The sequence below is a fragment of the Chiloscyllium plagiosum genome, chromosome 9, assembly GCF_004010195.1.
Source record: "Chiloscyllium plagiosum isolate BGI_BamShark_2017 chromosome 9, ASM401019v2, whole genome shotgun sequence".
NCBI lineage: Eukaryota > Metazoa > Chordata > Chondrichthyes > Orectolobiformes > Hemiscylliidae > Chiloscyllium > Chiloscyllium plagiosum.
In genome coordinates this window covers 105773911-105800679 of record NC_057718.1, presented here as the reverse complement: position 1 = coordinate 105800679, position 26769 = coordinate 105773911, and the positions used below count along the sequence as shown (strand labels likewise).

The 26769-nt window shown below is 39.1% G+C and overlaps 1 protein-coding gene across 4 annotated transcripts in view; it reads left to right on the top strand.

Annotated features, from left to right (window-relative positions):
• The window catches only part of ehbp1 (EH domain binding protein 1), a 386143-nt gene that overhangs the window by 79487 nt on the left and 279887 nt on the right, over positions 1–26769 (top strand). For all 4 annotated transcript variants that reach the window (XM_043696731.1, XM_043696730.1, XM_043696729.1 and 1 more), the window contains exons 5-6: positions 14478–14659; positions 15884–16023. In XM_043696731.1, the coding sequence (XP_043552666.1) occupies positions 14478–14659; positions 15884–16023 (322 nt within the window). The remainder of the gene's footprint in view (positions 1–14477; positions 14660–15883; positions 16024–26769) is intronic.

Here is a 26769-nt window from a genome sequence, read left to right as displayed (position 1 = left end):
ACAAACGTTTATATACGTGTGTGTGCATGAGTGTCTGTGAGAGAGTGTGCCTGTGTGTGTGAATGTAAAGGGGTATACGTCCGTGCGAGGCTGTGTGTGTGGGGCTTGTGTATGTGTTAGCGTATGAGAGAGAGCTTGTATATGAGAGAGGGTCTGCTTGAGTGTATGGATCTGTAGGAGTATGTGTGTGCGCGTGTGTGCTTGTGTGCATGTGTGAGAGAATGCGTAGAACAGTGAGGTCCCCTGCAATGTGACATGAAACCAAGGTCTCAGTTGAGGCCATCCCATGGGTACCGAACTTGGCTATCAGCCTCTGCTCGGCCACTTTGTGTTGTTGCCTGTCCCGAAGTCCACCTTGGAGGATGGTCACCTGAAGGTCTGAGGTCGAATGTCCCAGACTGCTGAAGTGTTCTCCGACTGGGAGCGGACACTCCTGTCTATTGATTGTTGTGCAGTGTCCATTCATCAGTTGCTGTAGCCTCTGCTTGGTCACACCAATGTACCATGCCTCAGGGCATCCTTGAGGTATGAGATAGAGAACGTTGGCCTAGTCACGTGAGTACCTGCTGTGTGCATGATACATGGTACCCCCATGTGTAATGGTGGTATCCATGTCGACAGTCTGACACATCTTGCAGTGCCTACTGTGACAGGGTTGTATGGTGTTGTCCTGAAAGCCGGGCAGTTTGCTGCGAGCAATGATCTGTTCAAGGTTTGGTGGTTGTTTAAAGGTGAGAAGTGGAGGTGTGGGGAAGGTCTTGGCAAGGTGCCTATCCTCATTGATAACGTGTTGCAGGCTGCAAAGAACATGGCGTAGTGTTTCAGCTCCTGGGAAGTACTGGACAATGAAGGGTACCCTGTCAGTTGCAGCTCATGTCTTGTTTTCTATCGATGTAACCTTGCGGTTTCTGACCGGACAGTAGCTGATACTGTCACTAGTTGTCTAACATTATAATAAAATCACAGTGCATAAAAAAACTCACATTTGCTTTTCGTTTCAAATAAGTTCACTTTAAACATTGTTCTGTTTGCGAGTTTAGTGTTCAATGTAAGAATTTATTCAATTCTTTGTTGTGAAAAGTAATGAATATGTGAGTTTTTATTCAAATACAAATTACATTGATTTAATTAGAGCAGCATAGTTTGTCACGATGTGGTAGAGAACTTGGATTAGCTTTATCACACTTAGAGTTCTTTGTTCTTTTTAAGTGCTTTTTGTTACTTTGGTCAATTAATGTGATTAATTAAAATGTGGCAGATGTAGCTGAATAAGCTATTTTAGAGGACTACAGAAAGTATTTCTCGTACTGTGAGGCAGGCCAACTGTCATTGTTAACACCTAAAACAGTAGCTGCCTTTGTATTTTAGTTGACGGTGCAGATGGCCAAGATAGTTCTATAGTTTAACTCGGCTAGCTTTACCTTCTACTGCAGGATAATCCAGCCAAGTGCAGTGGATACAAGGTGGTCTCGCTGGCCAAGTTTAACTCTAATAGGTTTATGACTGATAATCCAATGCCCTGTATAATCACGTGCGTAATCTGCAGACCTCATTCAGTAGTGACATAGGGTTAGGTTAAATGAACTTCAACATTGCATGTTCCATAGTTATGCAGCAACAGATTTTAATGTTTCAGGGATTCTAATAAATATTCAGTTGCTTTCACAGTTGGAGTTACACGTTAGAATTTGAATTTATTTGGTGCTCCGATTCACATTTACAAAATTGAATTTATGGTGCAGAAGAAAAATCAAAGAACCTTTGATTTCTTGCATTTAGGAATTTAGCCAACATTAAAAGTGCATGAATATATTTGAACTGATTGTATACTGAAATCCCTATGTAGAAATAAAAGAAAAGGTGGGTTAATGAAATATTAAAGTAGAAAAATTCTCCATATTTGCATAAAAGGAAAATTTTGGTCATTTATAATTCTGCCAGACCTTTAGTATTCGAATAAGGAAGAGTGAGCAAACTACAGCTATTTGTTTGATGTCACATGATGCACTTTCATATGTGGTCTGTCTTTTTGTATTTGTACGCTGCTTTAAGGTGAGAATCCTCAGTTCAGGGTGTGTGAAGAACCATTAGCAACAGTTTTTTGTAAATTCGTTTCAAAATATAGGAAAGGCTTAGAGTTATAGAGATATACAGCATGGAAACAGACCCTTCGGTCAAATCCGTTCATGCCGACAAGTTTTCCCAACCCAATCTAGTCCCACCTGCCAGCACCGAGCCCGTACCCTTCCAAACCCTTCCTATTCATATACCCATCCAAATGCCTCTTAAATGTTGGCTGCATTAATATTTCACGATTAATTCCAGTAAAGGTTAAAGCCACTGGTTGCTAAATTTCTTCATACTTTCCCTAAATGTTTTAGACCTTAACCAAGAAGAAACAAAAACTGCTGATGCCAGAAATCAGAAACAAAAGCAGAAATTACTGGAAAAGCTCAGCAGGTTTGGCATCTGTGGAGACAAAGCAAAGTTAATGTTTTGGGTCAAGTGATCCTTCAGTTCTGAAATGCAGCTGAGTTTTTCCAACAATTTCTGCTTTTGTTTTAAACCTTGTTGCCTTGCACTAATGGTTCTACCTCACCAGCATCTCCCTGTTTTAGACCTGACACTCTGCTTTCTGCCATGCTCATAACCCTGACGCGATGACACTGGGGTCACTGACATCCTATACAACCATGGGCCTTTGACCCTCATCTGTGCAGTATGTGATGCTATTTACTCCACACTTTAAACATCCATCTTCAGTGTCTCAAAACTGTCTCCTGATTCTGGTCAGACAGTTTGAATCAGAGATAATATGTTGCTTTATTTTATCAAACCCTTGCAGTCACTCAAGTGTACCACAGCGCTCCATACTCCCTTCCTCCTTTTTATCATTCTCTGTATGCCACTTCATACACCATCAACTACAAGTATGAAGTCAACTTTTAGTTAGGTCCACCAAATCACTGTTTTATTTGTCTATTTTATTGCTGAACTTTTTTCAATTGTTTCTCCAGCAATAATAAATAAGAAATAATTTATTTAGGGGTGACAAAGTTAAAGCGGCCCATTTTGGTTGTATGTGCAAACTTTTGAGATAAAACCACCATTGTTTTTCAACGTAGGTGAGCTGGTTCCAGGCCTCTGTCAGTGCCAGGGTTACTATAACAGCAACATAACGTAAATTCAACTTTGAGGATGACATGGAACAAGGATAATGGGTTAAGCATTTGTCATATACCCCATCCACATTCCTTTTCCACTTGACTTCAACAGTCAATGTTTACAGACCATGCTCCCTCAATATTGCACCGAATGTAAGCCTTAAAACATCCTAAAGTCTAGGAGTGGGGCTTGGACAACAGGTTTTTGACTTAGAGGCAACCTTGTTACAAACTGACCCAAGGTCATAATGTCTGCAATTTATAATGACAATATAAAGTCGTAAAAATGTCTAAACAAATTAATAAACAAGTTGTTGCGGTTCTGTTCGCCGAGCTGGGAATTTGTGTTGCAGACGTTTCATCCCCTGTCTAGGTGACACCCTCAGTGCTTGGGAGCCTCCTGTGAAGCGCTTCTGTGATGTTTCCTCCGGCATTTATAGTGATTTGTATCTGCCGCTTCCGATTGTCAGTTCCAGCTGTCCGATGCAGTGGCCGGTATATTGGGTCCAGGTCGATGTGCTTATTGATTGAATCAGTGGATGAGTGCCATGCCTCTAGGAATTTCCTGGCTGTTCTCTGTTTGGCTTGTCCTATAATAGTAGTGTTGTCCCAGTCGAACTCATGTTGCTTGTCATCTGAGTGTTTGGCTACTAAGGATAGCTGGTCATGTCGTTTCGTGGTTAGTTGGTGCTCATGGATGCGGATCATTAGCTGTCTTCCTATTTGTCCTACGTAGTGTTTTGTGCAGTCCTTGCATGGGAGTTTGTACACTACATTGGTTTTGCTCATGCTGGGTATCGGGTCCTTCGTCCTGGTGAGTTGTTGTCTGAGAGTGGCTGTTGGTTTGTGTGCTGTTATGAGTCCTAGTGGTCGCAGTAGTCTGGCTGTCAGTTCAGAAATATTTTTGATGTATGGTAGTGTGGCTAGTCCTTTGGGTTGTGGCATGTCCTCATTCTGTTGTCTTTCCCTTAGGCATCTGTTGATGAAATTGCAGGGGTATCCGTTTTTGGCGAATACATTGTATAGGTGTTCTTCTTCCTCTTTTTGCAGTTCTGGTGTACTGCAGTGTGTTGTGGCCCTTTTGAACAGTGTCGATGCAACTTCTTTTGTGTGTGTTGTGATGGTTGCTTTCGTAGTTTAGGACTTGGTCTGTGTGTGTGGCTTTCTTGTATACCTTTGTGGTGAATTCTCTGTTCGGTGTTCTCTGTACCATCACATCTAGGAATGGGAGTTGGTTGTCCTTTTCTTCCTCTCTAGTGAATTGAATTCCTGAGAGAGTGGCGTTGATGATCCGATGTGTGTTCTCTATTACTGTGCTTTTAATGATTACAAAAGGTATCATCTACATATCTGACCCAGAGTTTGGGTTGAATTTGCGGTAAGACTGTTTGTTCTAACCTTTGCATTACCGCTTCTGCTATGAGTCCAGAGATAGATGAGCCCATGGCCGTGCCGTTGACTTGTTCATATATTTGGTTGTTGAATGTGAAGTGTATTGTGAGGCACAGGTCCAGTAGTTTGAGTATGCAGTCTTTGTTGATAGGTTCCCCGTCTTGTTGTCTGTTCTGTATGTCCAGCAGGTTGGCTATTGTTTCTTTGGCTAGGGTTTTGTCGATAGAGGTGAACAGTGCCGTTATATCGAATGAGACCATTGTTTCTTCCTTGTCTATGTGTATATTTCTGATGATGTCCAAGAATTCCTGTGTTGACTGTATAGTGTCTGGATCCGCTGATCAGGTGTTCAGTTTCTGTTGTAGTTCTTTAGCCAGTTTGTGTGATGGTGTCCCTGGTAGTGATACTATGGGTCTGAGTGGGATGTCGGGTTTGTGCACTTTCGTAGTCCATAGAATCTGGGGGTTTTGGACATCATCAGAAATATACACATCGACAAGAAACTATGGTCTCATTCGATGTAACGGCAGTGTTCACCTCTATTGACAAAAACCTAGCCAAAGAAACAATAGCCAACCTGCTGGACATACAGAACAGAAACCTACTATTATAGGACAAGCCAAACAGAGAACAGCCAGGGAATTCCTAGAGGCATGGCACTCATCCACTGATTCAATCAACAAGCACATCGACCTGGACCCAATATACCGGCCACTGCATCGGACGGCTGAAACTGACAACCGGAAGCGGCAGATTCAAACCACTACAAATGCCGGAGGAAAGATCACAGAAGCTCTTCACAGGAGGCTCCCAAGCACTGAGGATGTCACCTAGACGGGACGAAACGTCTGCAACACAAATTCCCAGCTCGGCGAACAGAACCACAACAACGAGCACCCAAGCTACAAATCTTCTCCCAAGCTTTGAATAAACAAGTAAAAAATTAGAGCTGGACAGAAATCTAGCCATAAGTATGAAGAGTGGGAGGAACTCCAGGAAAATCACAATCACCAGAAAAGTGGTACTGAGTAAATTGTTGGGCTGACATCTACCCAGGTCTGTTGGATGTCATGCTAGGGCCATGTAAAAATGTGGTTCATGAGATAGTTGATGCATTGATTTTGATTTTCCAAAACCCCCTCAATGCATAGATACATAGGAAACATAGAAAATAGGAACAGGTGGAGACCATTCAGCCCAATGAGACTGTTCCATCACTCAATGTGATCCTCTATCTTAAGGCCATATTCCTGCTCTCTGTTCATACTCTTTGACACCTTTAGCCTTTAGAAACCTATCTAGTCCTTCCTTAAACATATCCAAAGACTTGACCTTCACCTGTTCTGAAGTGGATGATTCAACCTATTAGATTGGAAGATGGAAAATATAACTATTCAAAACAGGAGAAAGTAGGAGACTGAGGCCAGTTGGTTTAACATCTGTCATTATAGAAATGCTAAAATCTATTATCAAAGATGTTATAATGAGATATTTAGAAAGGTTCAAGGTGATCAGGCAGAATCAACTGAGTTTTGTGAAAAGGAAATGATGTTTAACTGATCATGTTTAGCTGACACAAAAACAAGTAGAAAGGCCACTGAGCGAGAGATACAATCAGTTTACAGAGAGATAGGTTAAGTAAGTGAGCAAAAATTGGCAAATGGAGTATAATATGGTAACATGTAAAGTTCATTTTGGAATGGAGAACAAAAGAACAGAATATTGTTTAAATGGAGAAACTACAGAAAGCTGCACACAAAGGGACTTGGGGGTGATTGTGCACGAAATCACAAAACTGCCACCCAGGTGCAGCAGGTAATAATTTTTTGATTTGACTTATTATTGTCACCTATACCAAGGTATAGTGAAAAATATTGTGTGTAGTGCAGACAGATCCTGGAAGGTAATCAGGAAGACTGGAATGTTAGCCCTTATTTTGGTGGAGTTAGAGTATAAGAGTAGGGGAAGTCTCACTGCAACTGTAAAAAGTGGAGTATTGTGGGCAGTTTTGGTCCCCTTATTTAAGGATCTACATCATTTCATAAGAGGCAGTTCAGGCAAGGTTCGTTAGGATGATCCTTGGTATGCAGGGATTGTCTAATGAGCAAAAGCTAAGCAGTTTGGGACTCTACTCATTGGAGTTTAGACAAATGAGAAGTGGTCTCATTGAAACATATGATTCTTAAGGGGCTTGACAGGGTAATTGATGAGAGGATGTTTCCTGTCATGGCAGAGTCCAGGACTAGAGGGCATAATCTTAGAATAAAGAGGTACCAAGTTAAGACTCAGATGAGGATTTCTTTTCTACGAGGGTTGTGTGTCTTTGGAACTGCTTGCTACAGAGAGCTGTGAAGGCAGAGCCCTTGTGTATACTTAAGGCTGAGATGGATCCTTGATCAGTTGGGGAATCGGGGTTTATGGGGAAAATGCATGAAAATGGACATAAGGAATGTCGGATCTGCCGTGATCTTATAAAATAACAGAGCAGGCTCGAGGGGGCCGAACAGTCTACTCCTCTTCCTATCTCTTATGATTGTATTATCAAAATTCTTTAAGGACTTAATCTGCTGTGGATGGATGTACTGGACATTGACAAATGCCTTCTGGAAATCTAAGTGCCACATCAAAGGCTATGGCAGAAAGTAAAAGCTCATGGTGTAGGGGAAGCATTTGGCATGTCTAGAAGATTGGCTGGCTAAGAAGAAGAGAATAGACATAAGTGGGTCTTTTTTCAGGCTGACAAGATGTAATGAGTGGTGTGCATCTGGTATCAGTGCTGGAACTTCAATTGTTTACAACTTGTATAAAAAGATGTGGGTGAATGAACAGAAAGTATGGTTGCTAAACGTGTTGGCGACACAAAGATAGTTAGGAAAATAAGTTATGAAGGGGACATAAGAATAGCGATAGGTTAGAGGGATATAGTAAATTTAAGCCAGTGAATAAAGATCTGGCAAATGGAGTGTAATGTGGGAACATGTGAAATTTTCCAATTTAGCAGGTAAAATAAAAAAGAAGCATATTATTTAAATGACGAGAGATTTCAAGAGCTCTGAGATGCAGAGGGAGTTGGGTAGTGAATAAATCACAAAAGTAAAAATACAGGTGCAACAAATACTTAGGGAAATTAATAGAATGTTATTTTTTATTGTGAGGGGAATTGAATATAAAAGAAGGGAGTTATGCTTCATTTACAGGACACTGGCGAGTACTGTGCATAGTAAAAGTTCATTTCTTAGGAAGTAGTTCAGAGAAGGTGAACTACTTCCTAATTGATGATACGAAAGTCGGAGGAGTTGTTGACAGTGAGGAAGCATGTGGCAGGTTACAGCAGGATATAGAGAAGCTGCAGAGCTGGGCAGAAAGGTGGCAGATGGAATTCAATGTAGCTAAGTGCGAGGTGATTCACTTTGGGAAGAATAACAAAAAGATGGGGTACTGGGCTAATGGTCGGATACTTGGTAGTGTGGATGAGCAGAGGGATCTTGGTGTCCATGTACACAGATCCCTGAAAGTTGCCACCCAGGTAAATAGTGCGGTGAGGAAGGCATATGGCGTACTGGCTTTTATTGGTAGAGGAATTGAGTTCCGGAGTCCTGAGGTCATGATGCAGTTGTATAAGACTCTGGTACGGCCGCATCTGGAATATTGTGTGCAGTTTTGGTCGCCATACTATAGGAAGGATGTGGAGGCATTGGAACGGGTGCAGAGGAGGTTTACCAGGATGTTGCCTGGTATGGAAGGAAAATCGTATCAGCGGGTCGTTAGTTCATGGAATGCCCTGCCAGTAACAGTGGTGGACTCTCCCTCTTTATGGGCATTTAATAGGGCATTGGATAGGTATATGGAGGATAGTGGGTTAGTGTAGTTTAGGTGGGCTTGGATCGGCGCAACATCGAGGGCCCAAGGGCCTGTACTGCGCTGTATTCTTCTATGTTCTATGTAAGGTATAGGTATGGTGAAAAGTTTTATTTTGTGTGCAGTGCAGGCAGATCATTACCATACAAAGATATTAGGGTGATCGAACAGAGCGAGGAAGACAGAGTTATGGCTGCAAAGAAGGTGCACTAAAAGCAAGATCAACATTAGATTTGAAATTTAAGAGGTCCATTCAGAATTGAATTGAATTTATTGTCATGGGTACTGAGGCGCAGTGAGAAGTTTTGTTTTGCGAGCAATACAGGCAGATCGCACAGTTACATAGCGTAGATACATAAATAATAGGTAAACAGAGACAAAAACAAAAACATGGGTACAGGCGAATGTTAAGAGTTTGAGAGTCCATTCAGTATTCTAACAACAGTAGGGTAAAAACTGTTCGGAAACCAGCGAGTGCGTGTTCAGGCTTCTGTACCTTCTCTCCGTGGTAGAGGTTGTAGAAAAACAATGCCAGGGTAGGATGGATCTTTAAGAATGCTGGCAGCCTTTCCTTGACAGCGGGCTTGGTAGATGGATTCTATAGATGGAAATGTGTTGCTGGAAAAGCGCAGCAGGTCAGGCAGCATCTAGGGAACAGGAGAATCGACGTTTCAGGCATTAGCCCTTCTTCAGGAAGGATTCAGATGGATTCTATAGATGGGAAGTTGGCCTTTGTGGTTTTACGAGTTGAGTTCACCACTCTGTGTAACCGTCTCCAATCTTGAATGGTACAGTTGCCATACCAGCTAAATCTAATAACACTGGGGAAGAAGCTGTCCTTGAACCTATTGGTACATGTGTTTAAGCTTTAGTATCTTCTGCCTGATGAAAGAGGTCATCTTATGGGGAAAGGTTGGACAGGCTAGGCTTGTATCTGCTGGATAAGAATAAGATGTGACCCAATTGAAATATACAGGATCCTGAGGGGTTTTGACAGAGAACATTGGGAGAGGATGTTTCTTCTTGGGGCACCTAGAACATAGGGTGACTGTTTAAAAATTTGGGATTGTCCATTTAAAACAGATGAGATCATACTTTTTCTCTGAGGGTTGTAAGCCTTTAGAATTCTCTACTTGAAAGAGCAGTGGAAGCAAAGCCCTTAAATATTTTTGAGGTAGATTCTTGTTCAGCAAGGGGGCCATAGGTTATTAGGGGAGGCAGAAGTGTGGGTTTGAGGTTACAATCCAATCAGCCATGATATTGTTGAATGGTGGAGCAGACTTGAAAGGCTCCTGCTCTTGATTATATGTACCAGCCCTTCTGATGGAGGCTTCAGATCAGGGTGAATGCTTTCCCCCTTTTTCAGGAATTAAAAGATATTTGGCTCAAAGGAACCCAAGTGGGGATAAAAAAAACAATTTTAGCAAAATAGACACAATGCTAAATTAATACGCAAAGAAGTTATATTTAAATGAAAATTTTGTAACAGAATTTAACCTTGCCAGTCAGATTATATCAAAAACTAAAATTGTGAATAGTGTTTCCAATTATACTCGTATTCCTACAGAGGCAACATGTTGTTGGAAATTTGTTTTGTTAAACTGTTAAATGCTAAGAGGCTGCTTTGGTGTCCCATATTTTATTCCAGTGCACCCGAATTAATGGAATGCCATGAAATTCTAGCTCTGACCAACAAAATTAATTTGAATTCAATCAAGTTGTCATGCATGTATTATATTTCGCAGGTATTGTGTAATGGCATCTGGTTTAAATTTCCATAATAATCTAGATAGGTGATTAAAAGGATCTAATTTACCTCTAATTTTGTGAATGGTTGGTATGTATTCTTCTCTTTTAGACAATTTGCTCGTACAAATAGGAATTGTCATCCCATAATGGGAAAATCACCTGGGGGCACTGTCGCTTCAAGAAATTCAGGCTATGCTGCTATTCTTCCCATGTACATCATTTTCTACCTTGTAAGGCCCTGTCCTGAATTGCAGCCTTATTTCTTTCTTTTAGTTGTGAGCGTTATCAGTACTTGCCAGAAATGGGAAGAATTATATCTAAAATTAAGAGTTTTTCAATTTATAAAAATATTAGAGAGCGAGTACTTCATCTCCAGCTCTTCTTATAGAGTATGTCTAAATTTTGTGCTCGTTACTGTCATTTTTTGATTATTTCTTCAACTGTTCATGTACAGAAAGGCAGACTGAATTTTTTTCAAAAATAGGGGTGAGTTCCTGATACATCCTTTTATTAACATGCAAACCAACCAACACATTTGTGGAAAAAGATATCTGTAAATTGTGAGTCTTTGTAACTCATTGGTTGATAATGTGCCACACAATTATTTGACACAACTCGCCCTCAACTTCCCCTTCCTTTACTTTTAAGTACATGCTGGATTTGTATGTTAATTGTCCATTGAATTCACAACAAGAAGTTGAGGCTCATAGTTTAACAGCGCAAGTACCTTTTAACAAAATTTTGAATTTAAATGTGATGTCAGTAATTCTCTCTGGCCAGGAGAGCTGTTGAACTGTTCAGAGTCATGCCTCCAAGTAGTAATTTGTTAGTTTTAAGTTCTAAATTTTAATTTTTTTCTTAATTTTTTTTTTCTTCCTTAATCAAATCTTCAAATCTTTCCCATGCTTTCTGTGTCCAATTCACCTTCCTTTAGTTACTCTGTTGTTCATTTCTTAATTTTTGAATTTCTATGGTTAAGAATAAAAGAGGAAAGGGCAGCTGACAAATGGGAACACCAACACCAGTAAATTCCTCTCAAATCACTTGGAACTGTATTGCCGTTCCTTTAGTGTCACTGAGTCAGAATCCTGAACCTCCTCATTGTGGGCCCATGGATTATGAGAGACTTAACAAACAATCCAGATCTTTTTCAGTATATAATTTCAGGTACATCACACTGTAAACTTTTACTATAAATGCTATGTCTTATGATCATATATTCCACAACTACCTGAGAAATGTGCAGCGCTCCGAAAGCTAGTGCTTCCAAATAAAGCTGTTGGACTATAACCTGGTGTTGTGTGATTTTTAACTTCAAGAAGGCAACTCCCCTCTATCATCTCCAATTTGAGATGGACAAATAATGCTGACCCAGTCAGCGATGCCCATACCCTATGAATGAATAAAACAAAGGAGGCTGGAAAGACTGCTAGGTTTTGCTGCTACTCATTGTTAGTTTACTTAAGGTAAAGAAATTGCTTCTCTGGCATCTAATTTTTTGACAGAGTGCAAGAATTTGAGGAGGCCACTGGCTACAGGTATACAGGTAGCAGGATTTATTTTCCAATAATTTTGACTATTTTCACCTAATAATCTCTTCACACCAGAAATTTACCAAATGCAATACATGAGCAGTTTAGTAAATTGTTCATGTTATCTCACATAACTCTAAAATATTTTTTGACTCGGATACATTTGAGCAAAATTAAATTTTATAATTCAAATGAATGAGAAAGATGACTTATGAGTGTTATGACAAAATTCATTGCATTGAGAATTTAAGCCTTGTGATCATAGTGACTCAGTTACCTACTGCTTTGTCTTGCTTTTTTTAACCTTATAAAAACACCTGTAAAGGTGCTCTTTATTTATTTGGCATTTTTCTCACATGATGAAATTACAACCTTCAAAACTGCAGAGGTCAAGGTTAGCAAAGAAAGTGCGCATTCCCAGGCAGAACTCATTGTTGAAGTGGGCAGCATTCATGCTTGGGATTTACTCAAACCTTACCAGGTGTGAGAATACCTTTGATCTATAACTTAGCATCTTAATAGGGTGTGCATACCGATTCATTCACAAGCTATTAAATTGGCCAATTGCATTTGTTTTGTCATTTACATCGAAGCATTAATTTGTCACTAGCCTGGCTTTGATAGTGAAACTCCTAGAACTAGGTACCTTTTCTGTGAATTTGGAGAATTGAATGGGAATCTCTCTCGTGGGCCTTTGTGAAAAGGAATTTTCAAATTTTTGTGGCATAGCTATAATTTTTGAAACATAATTTGGGCTGAATAAATTAAATTTCCTCAGAGGACCATGACGACTAAAACTTTCTTTCAAAAGTTAGAATAATTTTTAATGGCTTCATATTGACACCGGTGCCTGTTTTACAGTAGTGAGTGAGAAATAATTTGTCATACCATTGAAAGCCCATGTGCAGGGGTCCTTTCTGGGTGACAGTTAACATTTTTCAGTTTAGAAGAATTGTTGTTTAAGAATATAAAAGTATTCACAGAAGAATGGAAATCTTTTAAAATTGTTTACTTAAACCTTAAAAGAAGGCTTCATTGCAAATTATATAGCAGTATGAAGCCCAATCTTTTACTCATATTGTGTGGAAATATTTGTTTCTTCCCTAAGATAAACAACTTCATGTCCTAGCTTTATGTTGATGCAATTTGAAAACTCCTGTATGATTCACCCAGCTTTTCCTATTGTATTTAAAAATAATTTCATAATACATTCACTGCACTGAAGATAACTAGTTAATTACCATGAGTCTGTTAAATTAAATGAAATGGAATGAATGCTTTATTAATCATCCATACAAATTGTGTGCATAAAATTGACTTCAAACAAAAACAAGATATAGTGACAATCTAAGCTACATGAGATGTAATGAGTGTTGTTTAAAGATTGGAGACAGCATGCAACCATTTTCACTTCACCTGCTGATAGTGAGCTACTTAACTATATTGACAGTAACAGCATAATGATAGCAGTATTGTAATAAATTGCTGGGCTTTTATTGTACAGTGCTTATTTCATTTTACAGGTTTTTCAGAACCTACGGCATTAATCTCGCTCACTGATTGACAGTGGCAGCAAGGGAAAAGAGCACCTTTATTGTTTGTACTAGTCAAATCTGTTAAACCTAATTCTGTTGAGAGTATTTGCATATTCTTAAGTATTTCTTCCGAGTGGGCCTAAATCCTCCTTGAGTGTTTGATGCATTTTCAAATTCATTCTTAAGGTATCTACATGCCCTATTAGTTCTGTATAATGCAGCCAGCCATAATCTCTCAGATAAGGCTGGTCTTGAACAAGACTTTTTATGAAGAATGGCATGTTACATTTCTGACTTATTCTGCTCAGCTCATATATCAACAGAAATGTCAAGTACTGTACTGCTGAATATCTGAAATATATGCCTGCTAACAGTGGACATCAATAAAGGCAAAATGTAGTTTTCAGAATGTTAATGATGTACTGAAAGCCTAATATAGTACTTTATATAGTTTCATTTAATATTTTGCCAGACTCATGCTACAGCTGTGCTTTTCATTAATTTATACAACAATAATTTACTTATTGTTGTATCTCCAAAAATTCCAATGTTGAAGAACTTGAGGTTTTGTCATTCGTCAAAGTAATTAAATCCACTAATGTATAATTGTCTTTAAATAGTCCTCTTGTTCTCAACTGATTGTGTTTTTTGGTATTATGATCTATATCTGCACATAGTGGATTCACAGCTGGTAGATTGCATGATGACTTTCATGTTTTAATGGAATTGTTTGTTATTTATTTATGCTAACATATAAAAATGGTACTTAAATGATGCAGGATGCTTTCATTTGCTGAATTTGTAAGATAGCACATTCAATTCCACATGTTTTGATGGAAGGCAAATGAGTAAAGAAATGTTCCTTTAAATATTGGAGTACTGGTCCACATATTATGTATACAACTTCAATTACAGGCTATAAATGCAATCTACTATATGCAGATATGATCATGTATAGAGACAGTTAGAAAGTTTAACATTATATTTAAGCTGGAGACAGACCAGAAGATGCTGAATAAGTTATTAACTTGATCAACTAAATCAAAAAGCATTATAACATATAGGGCATGTTATTTCACCAGTGTTGTTTTTCAAAATTCGACTAAAATGTTGTTCTGCATTTTGGCATGGTTAGGTTTTTCAAAATGTGTTGGTAAGAATACTGATTGATACCCTGAAAGTTATACTGGTTTCTTAAATCTAGTGGAGCAAATTTTATTCATTGATGTTTTCTTTTCTCTTTCCAGGAGTCACCTTCAGGCCGTAGAAAAGCTCTTGCCACCAGTAGCATTAACATGAAACAGTATGCAAGTCCGATGCCTACACAGACTGATGTAAAGCTGAAATTCAAGCCTTTGTCTAAAAAAATTGTTGCTGCCACATTGCAGTTTTCTTTATCATGCATTTTCTTGAGAGAAGGCAAAGCAACGTAAGTTTCTTTGAACTTGAATGAACATTGCCCAAATGCTTCAGTTGTATTTTAACCTCAATCTTTTCTTCATACCTTGTCAGATGGCAATACAGGGGCCTAAAAGTATTTTTGAGATTGCTAGCTATGAAATCTAAAAGCCTTCAACCAGAAACATTTTGTTGGGTTCTGATGAAGGGTCACTGAATCTGAAATGTTAATTTTGCTTTCTCTCCACGGATGCTACTGGACCAGCTCAGTTTTTCCAACAATTTTTGATCTTGTTTCTGATTTCCAGCATCTGCAGTTCTTTGATTTTTTTTTTGTTTAGTAAGAAACATGTATTTTTCTTGTTGATTTTGGAATTATGTTGAATATGGATACTTTTCATCTATAGACAAATGAAAATTAAATTAATTAACCTATCAATATCAGCCAAGAAAGCATAAAATGCCTTCTTAAGACCGTTTCTGTGAATATAAAGTTATTTAAAATTTTAATTTAAAATGAGATATTAGTATTTGTAATGTTTCCTTCTTTTGAAGTGAAGAGCATCATCTACAGTGCAGACCAAACTTCAATAAATTATTGATTTGTTTTAGATAATTAGATCATATTTGCATTAAAATGCAATATAAAACAGTGTATTATTCCAAATAAAATCAAGTAGCGATTAGCATCTGACAGTAGCATACCTTTTTATATAAAAGCATTGGTTCTAGTATTCTTATTTATCAAATTATCTGTGCATATCGATCACTTCCTGCTTGTTGGATCATGGAGCCAGTTTTATTTCCAAATTTTTCTGTTCAGGATAATTTATTTATTCGTTCATGGGACGTGGGGTCACTGTAGGCACTGTTTCCTGCCCTATGAAATTATAAAGAAAAGAATTCACATGAGAGTGGCCAGTAAACCATCTCATTCAGACCTGTTTTGGCTTGTGTGTGACATCAGTCATTATTAAATAAATTAACCTTTTTTGGTTTTCATCTTGCTAACATGTGGACGCTGACTATGCTTCCCATTGTAGCATCCCAATTGATCTCTGTTATTTAACTTACTTCACTCACCAAACTTGGGAAGTGCTTGGGCTGTAATTGTAACTATTCACTGGACATATTCTCTAAGACATTTGGGATTCTCAGCAATAGTCTCAACTCCTTGCCTGATGAATTGCTTTTAAAAAAAAAATTGTGAATTATGTGCATGAGGTTTTTGACTAGTTATGTTTCTGATGAGCAGGGATGAGGATATGCAAAGTCTGGCTAGTCTGATGAGTATGAAACAAGCTGATATTGGAAACTTAGATGACTTTGAGGAAGAAAATGAGGAAGATGATGAAAACCGAGTGAATCAAGAGGAGAAGACAGCAAAAATTACAGGTTTGATATATTTACTGTCAAATTCAGAAAGATATACCTTAAGATTGTTTATGGTTATAAAAACAATTTACTGATGAGGCATTCATGTTCTTGGTGTCACCATTCACCCCAAAATGTTCAGCAAAAGCACCTGTTCAGTATAGTGGCTCAGTGGTTAGCACTGCTGCCTCACAGTGCCAGGAACCCAGGTTCGATTATAGCCTCGCGTGACTGTCTGTGTAGAGTTTGCACATTCTCCCCAAGCTTACGTGGGTTTCCTTTGGGTGCTCCAGTTTCCTCCCACAATCCAAAGATTTGCAGGTTAGATGAATTGGCCATGCTAAATTGCCCATATTATTCAGGAATTGGTAGATTGGGTGCATTAGTCAGGGGTAAATATAGGATAACAAGGTAGCGGAATGGGTCTGGTTGGGTTGTTCTTCGGAGGATCTGTGTGGACTTGTTGCACTGAAGGGCCTGTTTCCACACTGTAGGAATTCTAAAAAATAACTCAATCCTTTTTATGGCAGTAGTATTTGGGTGTTCTCGTAGATGTTTGATTCTGTTATGTCTGTCATTATTAGTATGTTTTGAAGACACACTTGGAGAGAAAGGTGTTCACTGGTGCACAGAAATCAACCTTGGGGTTCATGTTGATGTACAATTCCATGTTTGCTGTTTTCATGCTTTTTTTCCTCTGAGAATTCTGTAGTAGGTAGTCATGGATAGTTAACTGTTTATGTTCCACATGGTCAGATTAAAAATGATAATGGTTTTATTTTACTGAAAAAAGGAATACTGTAGCTTTTCAGTGCTGTTGTAGTTAATGTTGGGTATGTTTGTCCTTTGGTATAAACAATTTACCGTAACTCGTTTCTTTTCATTAAACATAGAGTTAACTTACCCAGCCAATGTAATTCTGTTATTTAGATTGAATTCCTGATTTGGTATATTAGGAAATTATTGAACCATATGATTGGCAAATGACTTAAGAGTTTATGAACATAGATCATAAAAAGTTTATTGATAGGCAGAGAAGATCATCAAAGAGCCTAATGGAACTTTTGCCTTCTAGAGCAATCATAATTAGAAGCCACGCTACAGTTATACAAAGCCCTAGTTAGACCATATCTTGATTACTATGTTCATTTCTGGTCATCACATCATAGGATTAGTTGGTCTTGGAGAAATGAAATTTACGAGAATGATACCTGAATTCCAAGAGTTAAATTACATGGCAAGGTTAGGCAAATCAGAGTTGTAGCCTGAAATTTAAAAGGTTAAGTCGTGGTTTTATCAAAGTTTTAAGATAACAAAAACTAATAGTGTAGCAGAGAGAAACTATTATTGTTGGCTTGGACATCTAGGATTAGGGAATAAACCTACAAAGTAGAGCCAGACCTTTTCAGGAGTGAAGTTAAAAAACACTTCTACATATAAGCACGATAGAAATTTGAAGCTGTCTTCTATAAACAGCAATTAATGCTAGATCAAAAGTTAATTTCAAATCTAGATTTAAACAAATGTTATTACTAAAGAAAATGGGGCAAAAAGTGGTATCCAGAGTCAAGTCATAAATCATCCCTGATCTCAATGAATAGTAGGATAGGTTCCAAGGGTTGAATGGCCTACTTCTATAACTATGTTCTTATGTCAGGTGCAACAGGCATAATTGCTTCAAATATATAATTTTTGCAGAATATCTAATAATAAACCATTTGGATATGGGTGCCATAGTTTTGCACTTCTTCAAAAACAAAATGTCAGTTGCTGAGTGTCATGCATATGTTCAATTAATGACTGATCCTATTATTTCCAAAATTGATACAGTAGTGGCAACAGAGTACAGTGCACCAGCTTCATGTTGCTAACTTGCCCTATATTTCTCTTGCTCTGTATGACTTTGGATTGAAACTGCAGCCTCCACTTTGCTTTGAAGATGTACTTTGTAACTTGACCATTTTTTGCACACCAGGACATCAACTCACTGATTCTTTAAGATTAATTTGAAGTGGTACATTTTGGTTTCTTAAGTGATAACAGTTTAAAAGGGGTTTCTCTGCTATTATAAGTTTATTCATCAAAAAAGAGCTTTGCTAAATTATCCACATTTTAGTTAAGAAACTGGCTTTATAGCTCAATAACAAGCAATTCAAGATATGAAACTTTCATCAGGTTTGTGTTGCTCAGTCTGTAGTTACAGCTGCAATACAGTCCTTTATACAATCTTTAATTTTAGTTGTAAAGTGCTGATGAGCATCTTGTGAGTTGCATTTCTTGGTACTTCATAGTGTGTAATATTTCATTATAAACTTGATAGGATTACTAATAATCTAAACTAACAGAGAAAGTGAAGTTGCATGGTGTGCAGGGTGTTCTAGCTAGGTGGATAAAGAACTAGTTGAGCAACAGGAGACAGAGTAGTAGTTGAAGGGAGTTTCTTGAAATGGAGAAAGGTGACCAGTAGTGTTCCACAGGGATCAGTGCTGGGGCCACTGTTGTTTGAGATATATATAAATGATCTGGAACAGGGCACTGTTGGTATGATCAGCAAGTTTGCAGATGACATTAAGATTGGTGGAGTAGCAGAAAGCATAAGGGACTGTCAAAGAAAACAGAGGATATAAATAGACTGGAGAGTTGGGCAGAGAAGTGGCAGTTGGAGTTCAATCCAGGCAAATGTGAGGTGATGCATTTTGGGAAGTCTAATTCTAGAGCGAATTATACAATGAACGGAAGAACCTTGGGAAAAGTTGATGAGCAGAGAGATCTGGGAGTGCAGGTCCATTGTACCCTGAAGGTTGCTGCACAGGTGGATAGAGTGGTCAAGAAGGCATACAGTATGCTTGCCTTTATCGGACAGGGTATTGAGTATAAGAGCTGGCAGGTCATGTTAAATTGTACACAATGTTGGTGCGGCCACTTTTAGAATACTGTATACAGTTCTGGTCGCCACATTACCAAAAGGATGTGGATGCCTTGGAGAGGGTGCAGAGGTTTACGAGGATGTTGCCTGGTGTGGAAGGTGCTAGCTATGAAGAGAGGTTGAGTAGGTTAGGTTTGTTTCCATTAGAAAAAAGGAGATTGAGGGGGGACCTGATTGGAGGTTTACAAAATCATGAAGGGCATAGAAGGGTGGTAGAGGAGGAAGTGACCAAGTTGATAGATGAAGGAAGGGCTGTTGATGTCATATACATGGACTTTAGTAAGGTGTTTGATAAGGTTCCCCATGGTAAACTAATAGAGAAAGTGAAGTCACATAGTGTGCAGGGTGTTCTAGCTAGGTGGATAAAGAACTGGTTGAGCAACAGGAGACAGTAGTAGTAGTAGTAGTAGTTGAAGGGAGTTTCTCGAAATGGAGAAAGGTGACCAGTGGTGTTCCACAGGGATCAGTATTGGGGCCACTGTTGTTTGTGATATACATAAATGATCTGGAAGAGCAGCAAGTTTGCAGATTACACTAAGATTGGTGGAGTAGCAGAAACCATAAGGGACTGTCAAAGTATACAGCAGAATATAGATAGACTGGGGAGTTAGGTAGAGAAGTGGCAGATGGAGTTCAATCCAGACAAATGTGAGGTGATGCGTTTAGGCAAGACTAATTATAGAGCGAATTATACAGTGAACGGAAGAGCCTTGAGAAAAGTTGATGGGCACAGAGATCTGGGAGTGCAGGTCCATTGTACCCTGAAGGTGGCTGCACAGGTGGATAGAGTGGTCAAGAAGGCATATGGTATGCTCGCCTTCATTGGACGGGGTATTAAGTATAAGAGCTGGCAGGTCATCTTAAAATTATACAAGACATTGGTTTGGCCACATTTAGAATACTGTGTACAGTTCTGGGTGTACACTTTGGAGAGGGTGCAGAGGTTTACAAGGATATTGCCTGGTATGGAAGGTGCTAGCTATGAAGAGAGGTTGAGTAGGTTAGGTTTGTTTCCATTAGAAAAAAGGAGATTGAGGGGGGACCTGATTGGAGGTTTACAAAATCATGAAGGGCATAGAAGGGTGGTAGAGATGAGCTTTTTCCCAGGGTGAAGAATTCAGTAACGAGAGGTCACGCTTTCAATGTGAGAGGGGAAAAGTTTAAGGGGGATACACGCGGCAAGTACTTCACACAGAGGCTGGTGGGGTCTGGAACGCGTTGCCAGCAGAGGTAGTAGAGGCAGGCACGGCAGGTTCATTTAAGATGCATCTGGACAGATGCATGAGTAGGTGGGGAGCAGAGGGATACAGATCCTTAGGAATTGGGCGACAGGTTTAGACAGTAGATTTGGATCGGCTCAGACTTGGAGTTCTTTATCCACTCTGCACACCATGCGACTTCACTTTCTCTATTAGTTTACCATGGTGAACTATCATGGTAGTATCTGATCCTTTGCAAATCATTTTGTGTCAAGATAGACTAACGAGTAGAAAGAAAATTCTTAAGTAAATTGACACTGCCAAATTTTGTCTGCTAGTCAATCTGACATCACTTCTACCTTCCCTTAAAAATAGCTTGTTGCAACAGTGGGAAGCAAAGTTCTTTTTCAGATTATTTTCTTTCTTTTTAATGTTTGATTTACATAACAGCTTTGTGATAATTAATAATTGTTTTAATTTCATAAATCATTCACTGGGCAAATCTCAATATTTATGAATAACTCATTCAATATGTTATTTTTCCCTAAAGAATCATGTCATCTGTGAGGAATTTCTGATGATGTGTCAGATTTGAATGGCCAAGTTGTGAAGAAGAAAGGAACGGAAAACATTCCTCATGTAGGGTTAAAATTATGAAAAAAATTAAACCAAAACTATTCTAGTGAATTATCTTTTGTTTAGATTGGCAGAACTTGAGAATAATGTTACATGAAGCTATTTTTCTTGTCCTGTTTAAAAGGATTTGATAAATACCCAATGAAAGAAATATCTAAATGTTGCTGCACAAATATTTGGATATTAAAGCATTGATTGTGGATGGGCTTAAAATATTTCCAACAATTATGTACTTTACAGTAAAATTGAAGTGAATTTAACTTTGATTCTGCCAAATTTCTTCTTATGGTTTATTTAAAGGTATAACACCCATATCTTATTTAAAGCCATTTTTATTTGTCATTATGTCTGACAGTATAGCTGGGTTATTTGACTGGAGAAAGGTAAGGGTAGAGGTGGTGAGATGGATTTACAGTTAGAAAGCAGAGCTTCCAAAAGCTGTGAGAACCTTGACCGAATTTTACTCCTTTGTCAAAAATACTGAGGTTAATTATGCCTCAATGGATGGCCTCAATGATTTCAACTGACTAGGCACAAACAGGCCATGAGCTTGAGAATCTCATTGCTCTGCCATTCTCACTCCGAGGACATGTGGACCCATTTGCTTACTAAGCCATTGTTGAGTGTGTCCATTTTATATTGAGTAAGAATGAAGCGAGTAGGAATGAGGGGGTCACATGATATGCCATTCTATATTATGAATTCATGCAGAAATTATCGATATGTTTCTGATCCTAACAATACCACTATGCAAAGTGGAAGGTCAGGCACCATCCACTGAGTGCAAGGCAGAATTAGATCAGTCTTCAGAACAAATCCCTAGCCTAAGGACCAAAGGATACTTTTGGTGTCACTGGGAACTCAACTATCTGAATAAGAGCCAAATACATCAATGGTTGTAGTTCTGCTCCTTTTTAACAACAACATCTCTCAAATTATGGATATTAGAAGACAAAAATCACCATGGTTTTTTTTCTGTTTTTCATTCCCTTTCTAAGAAATGTAAGCATCTTCCAATTAATTTCAATTGTTGTAGTCTTAATACTTTCCTTGACCACACTGATTTTTTTGCACAACAGGTGCTAAAATGTTTAAGTGATTGAGCAAAAGCTTGGATTATATTGCGGAAAAATGTGAGGGAATGCAATTTGATAAGATCAATAGAAGAGCTTAATACTATTTAAATGGAGAAAGACAACAAAAAGCTACAGGAATATGAGGTCCTTGTGCATGAATCATAAAAGGCTAGAATCCAAGTTCAATGGGTAATATGGAAGGCAAATGAAATGTTGGCTTTCGTTTCAAACAATAGGGAAGTTTTTCTAAGACTATTACAAGATTGCAGTCAGACCACAGCTAGAATACTGTGAGCAGTTTTGGGCCCTTAGCTAAGGAAAGATATGCTGACATTGAAGGCAGTCCAGAGAAAATTCACTAGGTTGCTTCTAGCTATGGAGGGATTCCTTTTACGAGATGAGGTTGAGTAGGCTAGACTTATTCTCTTCAACTCCAATGAGTACGAGAGATCTTATTGATGTATGAGATTTTTTGGGGGCTTGTCAGGGTAGTTATGGAGAGGTATTTTCCTCTTGTGGGAGAGGCTAGACCAGGTAGCATCCTCTCAGAATAAGTGAGCCCCCATTTAAGATAGAGATGAAGAGTAATTTCTTCTGTCAGAGGGTAGCAAATCTGTAGAGTTCTTCACTGCAGAAAGCTGTCGAGGCTGGATCGTTAAGTATATTCAAAACTGAGATTTTTAATTAGCAAGGGAGGGAATTAAAGGTTATGAGGAAAAGGAAGGAAACTAGGGTAGAGGATTATTGGATCATCCGTGATCTAATTGAATGATGGAGCCGACTCAGAGTCCTAGAGATGTACAGCTTGGAAACGACCCTTTGGTCTAACTCAATTATGCTGACCTGATATCCTAACCTAATCTAGTGCCATTTGCCAGCACTTGACCCATATCCCGTTAAACCCTTCCTACTCATAGACCCATCCAGATGCCTTTTAAATGTTGCAATTGTACCAGCCTCCACCACTTCCTCTGGCTGCTCATTTCATACATACACCACCCTCTGCATGGAAAAGTTGCCCCTTAGGTCCCTTCTAAATTTTTCCCCTCTCACCCTAAATCTATGCCCTCTAGTTCTGGACTCCACCATCCCAGAGAAAAGACCTTGTCTATTTACCCTATCCATGTCCCTCCTGAGTTTATAAACCTCTATAAAGGTTACCTCTCAGCCTCCGATGCTACAGGGAAAATAGCCCAGGCCTTATTCAGCATCTCCCTACAGCACAAATCTTCCAACCCTGGCAACATCCTTGTAAATCTTCTCTGAACCCTTTCAAGTTTCACAAAAATCCTTCCGATAGAGGGGACACTAGAATTGCACACAGTATTCCAAAAGTGGCCTAACCAATGATCTGTACAGTCCCAACTCCTATACTCAATACTTTGATCAATAAAGGAAAGCATACCAAACACAGTCTTCATTATCCTATTTACTTGCAATTCCACTTTCAAGGAGCTATGAACCTGCTTTCCTAGGTCTCTTTGTTCAGCAACACTCCCTAGAACCTTACCATTAAGTGTATAAGTCCTGCTGTGATTTGCCTTTCCAAAATGCAGCACCTCACATTAATCTCAATTAAACTCCATCTTCCACTCTTTGTTTTTGGATCAGTGGTGCTGGAAGAGCACAGCAGTTCAGGCAGCATCCGAGGAGCAGCAAATTCGACGTTTCGGGAAAAAGCCCTTCATCAGGAATAAAGGCAGAGAGCCTGAATCGTGGAGAGATAAGCTAGAGGAGGGTGGGGGTGGGGAGAAAGTAGTATAGAGTACAGTAGGTGAGTGGGGGAGGGGATGAAGGTGATAGGTCAGGGAGGAGAGGGTGGAGTGGATAGGTGGAAAAGAAGATAGGCAGCGGACCTGTCCTACCTGCCTATCTTCTTTTCCACCTATCCACTCCACCCTCTCCTCCCTGACCTATCACCTTCATCCCCTCCCCCACTCACCTATTGTACTCTATGTTACTTTCTCCCCACCCCCCCCCTCCTCTAGCTTATCTCTCCATGCTTCAGGCTCTCTGCCTTTATTCCTGATGAAGGACTTTTGTCCAAAACGTCGATTTCGCTGCTCCTCGGATGCTGCCTGAACTGCTGTGCTCTTCCAGCACCACTGATCCAAAATCTGGTTTCCAGCATCTGCAGTCATTGTTTTTAACCTCCATCTTCCACTCCTCAGCCCGTTGTCCCATCTGATCAAGATTGACTTATGGGCTGAATGACCTATGTGCGCACCTGTGTTTTATGATGATTATGCACAAGAGTTCCTAAATCTATCCAAATTATTTTTATTAAAGTCATAAGTGTTGTCTTCAATTCAGGTAGTTTTATTACTAATTGAATGTATACTTGACAGTGAACTTCTCTACATTTCACCAGTCAAGGCAGTATCAAGGAAAGTGGTAAATTGGAATACTTCAGTTATCAGTGGTGTATCCACAAAATCTCATTTGAGCAGTTCAAAGTTCCTTATCTCTTAGCAATTGCCATTTGAGCTATTATTTTCTCTAATCATTGTGAGATATCTGCAGTCAAGTGAGCCATGAGCTCAGGATGCTGTGGCATTGCTGTCTGGTGGTGCTATGTGTAGCATAATGGATTACAAGACCTGTAGGCTGTATCTTCCCATGTATGACTGTGTGGCTGAGAATGGAATTGAGAAAGAAAGCTGTAAAGATCTTAAAATGTCATACTAGGAAAGGCAATTATTCACTGATAAATGGTGTTATTTCCAATGTTAAGGGTGCTATGTATAATGGTGCAAGCTATTGAAAATTAGCTGAATATTCTGTTTGATTTAAATTTTGTAATTTTGTAATTGTTTCTCTGGGAGATTGAATGAGTTTGATAAAATATGTCACATATCTTTGGAGCGAACAGGTGTAACAGACGAGGCCTTTCCTTATTCTTTTCTGTTAAACTATGTCCATGATATATTTCTGCAGCAGATAACAATGGTTTTAATCATAAAACATTGTGAGACTACATTTTGCACATTGTGACCTTTTGTGGCATAATATTTCCAGAAATTTCAGTGGTATTTTGCATCCTGGTCTCAAAAAGAAAGTGAGCTTTTGGTGTATCATTGAGGTATTTAGCTCTGTCAACTTTCTGAAAGGAAAACATGGGCGGCACGGTGGCACAGTGGTTAGCACTGTTGCCTCACAGCGCCAGACACTGTTCAATGCCCACCTCGGGCAACTGTCTGTGTGGAGTTTGCACGTTCTCCCCGTGTCTGCGTGGGTGTCCTCCGGGTGCTCCGGTTTCCTCCCACAGTCCAAAGATGTGCAGCTTAGGTGAATTGGCCATGCTAAATTGCCCGTAGTGTTAGGTGAAGGGGTAAATGTAGGGAAATGGGTCTGGGTGGGTTGCTCTTCAGAGGGTCGGTGTGGACTTGTTGGGCCGAAGGGCCTATTTCCACACTAAGTAATTTAATCTAATCTAATTATTGGGCTGTGACAAAAGCCTTAATTGATCTATGCAGGAATTGCTTATAGAAATCTGTTTTCCCCGTTCTATTAACCTGTAGATGAGTTTTTTTTTGGTACTGGTTGCACACTTACCGAATGGATAAAACTTCATCTGAAAGCTAACCAATTGGAAAGGTATAGATAACTGAACAGGGTGACAGTTAGTTAACCATTGGAAATATCAAAGTGACCACTCCATTCCAAAGGAGGACTTGTGATTTCAGCTGACCATCTCCATGAAAGGTTATGAAATCATTAAGAATATGCCATCTAGAGGTATAAATTCACTGCACATTGATGAGATAGCATTATGGGTTAGTTTGGGGAACTGTGTTTGAATCTGAAACATTTCCATTCTGTTAGCAATTAAGGACCTAGATTGTGATGTTTATTAAGTTCCTAATTTCAGCATCTTTGTGTTGTGAGCTACAGTCTGCAGCTAAGGGAAATGGAAGGTATACTGGAGAGTTCGACTACCTTTTCAGAGTTTGACTTCAGTGCAGCAAGGCAGAGCTCTGGTTGCAGGCCTTAATGTCACTATATTGTGCTTGGTATAGTGCAGAATCAAAAAATGTGGCTTGTTTGCAAATGTTTTCAAAGGGTTGATATGTACAAAATTAAAACACATTTGTGAACATGCAGTCAGCCTTTTATAATGACATCATTTGAATGCCACAAATGGAAACCAATGAAGGCTAGCAGTATTTTGAAATTAAATGGTAACAATTGGTAATGAGTGAGATAAGCTGATCATTTTGAAACCAGGAATATGATACATCTGAAAAAGGTAACACTGATAAAGTGATGTGTTGGTTAACCAACTAAGGACAGGGTAAAAATATATTGCATTTGATAACATATTTGGAACAATATTAAGGGAAGCCACACATAAGATCACAAGATGAATACATGAAGCAGCCAGTGCTTGCATACTGCAAGATTTAGGCAGTATTTGAGGTTGGGCTGTTGAGTAATAAATTAATGTTCTTGCCACACAAATGACATGTGGCATATATGCTGATTTTTATTTTTCTTCTGTAGATACCTTAGAGGTCTGTGCGTGGCACTGACTTCCGGAATTGGAAGTCAGTGGTACAGTTCTGCTGACTCTTGGAGCGTGCACCTTAGAGGGAGTATTAGTGCCAGGCAATGACTGTCTCCGTTGAGAGAGAATGTACCCACCTTCCTTTGACACTCAGTAGCATGTCCATCACTTAATCCCTTACCATCAACATTCTGGGAATTATTGTTGGTCAGAATGATAATTGGACCAGCCATATAAACATTATACATACAAGAGTAGTTCAGAAAATTAGAATTCTGCAGCTAGTAACTCACCACCTGACTGCCTATAGCCTGTCCACCATCTACAAGGCACGAGTCAAGTATGATAGAATACTCTTCACTCGTTGATTTTGTACAGCTCCATCAACATGTTTGACTCCTCCAGCACAAATATATCTACTTG